The 4,065-nt window shown below is 35.9% G+C and overlaps 1 protein-coding gene across 1 annotated transcript in view; it reads right to left on the bottom strand.

Annotated features, from left to right (window-relative positions):
• Positions 1-4,065, bottom strand: part of CSTF3 (cleavage stimulation factor subunit 3) — a 99,890-nt gene that overhangs the window by 31,875 nt on the left and 63,950 nt on the right. The window contains exons 4-5 of the mRNA XM_042781312.1: positions 2,846-2,878; positions 2,371-2,468 (exon numbers count right to left, since the gene is read on the bottom strand). Coding sequence (XP_042637246.1) covers positions 2,371-2,468; positions 2,846-2,878 — 131 coding nt within the window. The remainder of the gene's footprint in view (positions 1-2,370; positions 2,469-2,845; positions 2,879-4,065) is intronic.

Here is a 4,065-nt window from a genome sequence, read left to right as displayed (position 1 = left end):
AAAAAAAAAAAAAGCATTGACCCATGTCACTTTAGTTTTGTTTATTTTACTGTACATAAATTATATTTCAATAAAATGCATTTTTTAAAAAAAGACAGACAATCCAATTAAAAAATGGGCAGGAGACATGAACAGACACTTCAGCAAAAAAGATATTCAGGCAGCCAACAAACACATGAAGAAATATTTGTGATCATTAGTCATTAAACTCACTGACATCAAGTCAATTCCGACTCACAGCAACCCCCATTGGGTTTCTGAGGCTGTTTATCTTTACTGTACAGATCTGCTCTGTCTTCCTTCCATAGAGCAGCTGGTGGATTTGAACCACTGACCTTCTGGTTAAAACCCCAATGCATTATCCACTATACCACCAGAGCTCCTTATAAGCCATTAGAGAGATAGAAATCAAAACAACAATGAGATACCATCTCACCCCAGCACTAATAGCAAAGTCTAACAAGACAGAAAATAACAAATGCTGGCAAGGATGTGGAGAGACTGAGCCTCTCATACACTGCTGGTGGGACTGTAAAATGATACATCCACTCTGGAAATTGGTATAGTGATTCCTTAAAAAGTTGGAAATAGAAATACCATTTGATCCAGCAATCCCATTACTAGGTATAGATCCTAAAGAAGTGAGAGCCAGGACACAAACAGATATATGTACACCCATGTTCATCACAGCACTATTCACAATAGCAAAGAGATAGAAACAACCTAAATGCCCATGAATAGAAGAATGGATAAATGAACTGTGGTACATACACACAATAGAATACTATGGAACAGTAAATAATGTAGAATTCACAAAATACCACAACCACATAACGTGGATGAACTTGGAGTACATTATGCTGAGTACAGTAAGTCAATCACAGAAGGACGAATATTGTATTAGTCTACTGCTATAAAAAGTCAAGAAAAGGTTTATACATGGAAACTTTCTTTGTTGGTTACCAGGAATGGGAGGGGAGGGAAGGGAAAATTGCTAGATAGGTAAGAGACAAGTATTGATTTGGATGAAGGGAAAGTCAATATACCAAATTGGCTGACCAACACAATAACACTAAGGAAAAAGTAGACACAAAGGTGCGCAAGAGATACAGACAACAAAGATAAACTTTTTCATACATAATACTGCATTATCAGTGATAACAAATGTTAATCTATGGGTAAATAAGTGGGTAGACAGGCTGAATGATCAGATACATCTAGGCAAAAGGAATACACCCAAGAACATATATAAGGTTGGCAGATGAAATTTGTACATGTACATATATATTTGTATATGCTGTAAGAATGTCCATATAAATAGAACTAACAGAGCAAAGTTATGATAACTTCTTAACCACAATCAACCACCCTGATGGAGCAAGCTGTTGGACCTGTGGGCTCAGGACCATGGTTGTGTGGGACATCAAGCTCAACTGGCATAACACACTACACAAAAACATTGTTCTACATCCTACTTTGATGAGTAATGACTGGGGTCTTAAAAGCTTGCAAGTTGCCATCTAGATGTAATAACTGTTCTCTTCTCATCCAGAGCAAAGAAGAATGAAGAAAACCAAAGATGCATGGAAATAATTAGTCCAAGGGACTAGTGGACCATGTGAACCTCAGTATATATGACCATGAAACCAGAAGAACTGGATGGTGCCCCACTACCACTGTCAACCACTCAGAAAGGGATCAGTGCAGGAGATGCTGGATAGAGTGGGAGAACAACGTGGAACAAAACTCAAAATGATAAAAAAAAGACCAGGCTTACTGGTCTGATAGAGCCTGGTGAAACCTCCAAGACTATGGCCCCTACTTACCCTTCAGGCCTAGAATTGAACTCACTCCAGTGGCTTAACCTTCAAGCCAAACAATAGACAGGCATATAGGTGAACATTTATATCAGGAAGATAAACTCTTTAGAACAATCAGTCACTGGAGAACAGAAGGGCAGTATCTGCCCAGTAGATAGCTCAGGGGGCGGGAATACATAGGAAAGACGGACACAGGGAAGCGGTAACTACAGGAAGTGGGAAGAGAGCTCTAACATTGTGGGGATTGCAGTCAATGTTATGAAACAAAATGTATATGAACTGCTATATGGAAAAGGAATTTGCTCTGTAAACATTCAACCAAATCACAATAAAAAAAAAAAAAAATTGGGCGATTCAGTTCTCCAGAGTAAACTAAGGCCAGCAGCTTTCTCTGAAGCACCTTTTCAAAGTCTACTGACTTCTTGTAGAATCCTGGCTTTTCAATACTTAAGTTTCTTCCCACCTAGAGCTAAGAGAAGGTAAGAGTTTATGTGAGGTTGACTTTATGTCTGGAGGTGACTTGCCTTCTTAAGATCCTGATTTAACTTACTTGTAACTTGGTAGTTTTCCCTTTGTTTCTCGGACATATGAAAGATAACACTTCCATAAATCAATGTGCAAAACCTTCATAAGGCATCTCTGAAATAGCTATATATACAAGAAAATATTGTCAGAATCCATAGTCAAAAAAACTTCATTTGTACATGGGTGAAATGAAACGTTAAAAATAAAACATTCAGCTCCTTCTACAAATTTACCTTCTTACAAATAAAAGGTAAACAACAACTCCCTTGTGTTTTCAGTTTAGCTGATCAAAATTAATCTCATGATTTTGGTAGTAGAGTATAATTATTTTCCTTTTCCCAAAATTTTACAGAAATTTTCAAGCATACAAAAAAGTTAAATACTATAATGAACTTCCATATAGTCACTACCTAGATTCAATAATTATTAACATGTTACTGTATTTGTTTTTATATTAAGTGAAGCTTCAACATAAAATATAAAGAATATTTAAGACTCACCTTTTCAACTTTGTCATAATTTTTAGCTTTAATCTGAAAAGAAACAAAGAATTTAAGCTTAACATTATTCTTTACAGTACTAAACACTATCTCTGAAAAAGATTTCTGATCAAGCTTGCAAATTCACTTCCATACTTTTCATATACTCATTCTAACTTTTATATACTCATTTATGTTAAAACCCTACTTTGTGAATTTAAAATTTTATAAAATAGTCATGACATGGCTATAGAAATATATACAATGGCTCCCTGAACAGGTCTTTATGTATCTAGTAAAGAGAAACTTAAAGCTTTACTTTCCTTGAAAACCACTACTAGGATGATGAGTAAGACATCAAGAAAAAGATGAGAGTTTTAACTACACATAAATATGCAGTCAGTAAATCAATGTACTATAGTCCAGGCACCTGTGCTAGGCACTAGGGCTACCACAGTAAACAATACAGGCATGGTCTTCCCTGCCGTCATACAACTAACAATTTTATAAGGGAATAGACACAAGGAAATGGGCTATTATAAGAGATTATGGTAAATGCTAAAATGAGGAAATACATGGTCCTTTGGGAACATAAAACTCTAACTTGGGGAGTTGGAAAAATTTTTCCAGAGAAACTTAGCTTTAAGGGTGAGGGATAAACCTGGTAAAGAATGGGAAGAGTTACTCTACGCAAGAGGAATAACTTGTTCAGAGTTCAAGGTTAAATATTATTACATTTTCCATTCTTTTCCCTGAGTATTTCCATCAGATGGTAGGTGAGATTAATTGCTTAATTTTGGTGTATCAGCAAATCTGTTTCACACTGACAAGTAAATATCTTGTTCAGAGCAATCTTGACTTGTGGTTCTTTTCTCTCAGTAGTGTATAATTGTTTTTCCACTGTTTTCTGGCTTAAGGGCTATAGCAGAGAACCCAGATGGTAGTCTGATTGTTTTTTTCCCCTTTAATAGTAACTTTATCTTTCCTTTTGGAATTCATAAGATTTCATCTTTATCTTTGGAGTTCAAAAATTTTCCCAGAATGTGCCTGAATATAGGTCTCTGCTTTTTTTTTTCCTTTAAATTTTGATTTGGGTGAAAATTTACAAATTCATTTTCCATATACAGTTCATACACATTTTGTCTCATGACATTGATTCCCCACAATGTAACAGCTCTTCCCACTTCCTCCCCATAGTTACCTTTTCCCTGTGTCCTTCCCTCCTGTGCACTCCTGCTGCA

The sequence above is a fragment of the Orycteropus afer genome, unplaced genomic scaffold, assembly GCF_000298275.1.
Source record: "Orycteropus afer afer isolate SDZICR_OR568_19922 unplaced genomic scaffold, OryAfe1.0 scaffold00103, whole genome shotgun sequence".
NCBI lineage: Eukaryota > Metazoa > Chordata > Mammalia > Tubulidentata > Orycteropodidae > Orycteropus > Orycteropus afer.
The sequence above is the reverse complement of the archived record's forward strand: the minus strand, read 5'-3'. Positions and strand labels throughout refer to the sequence as shown.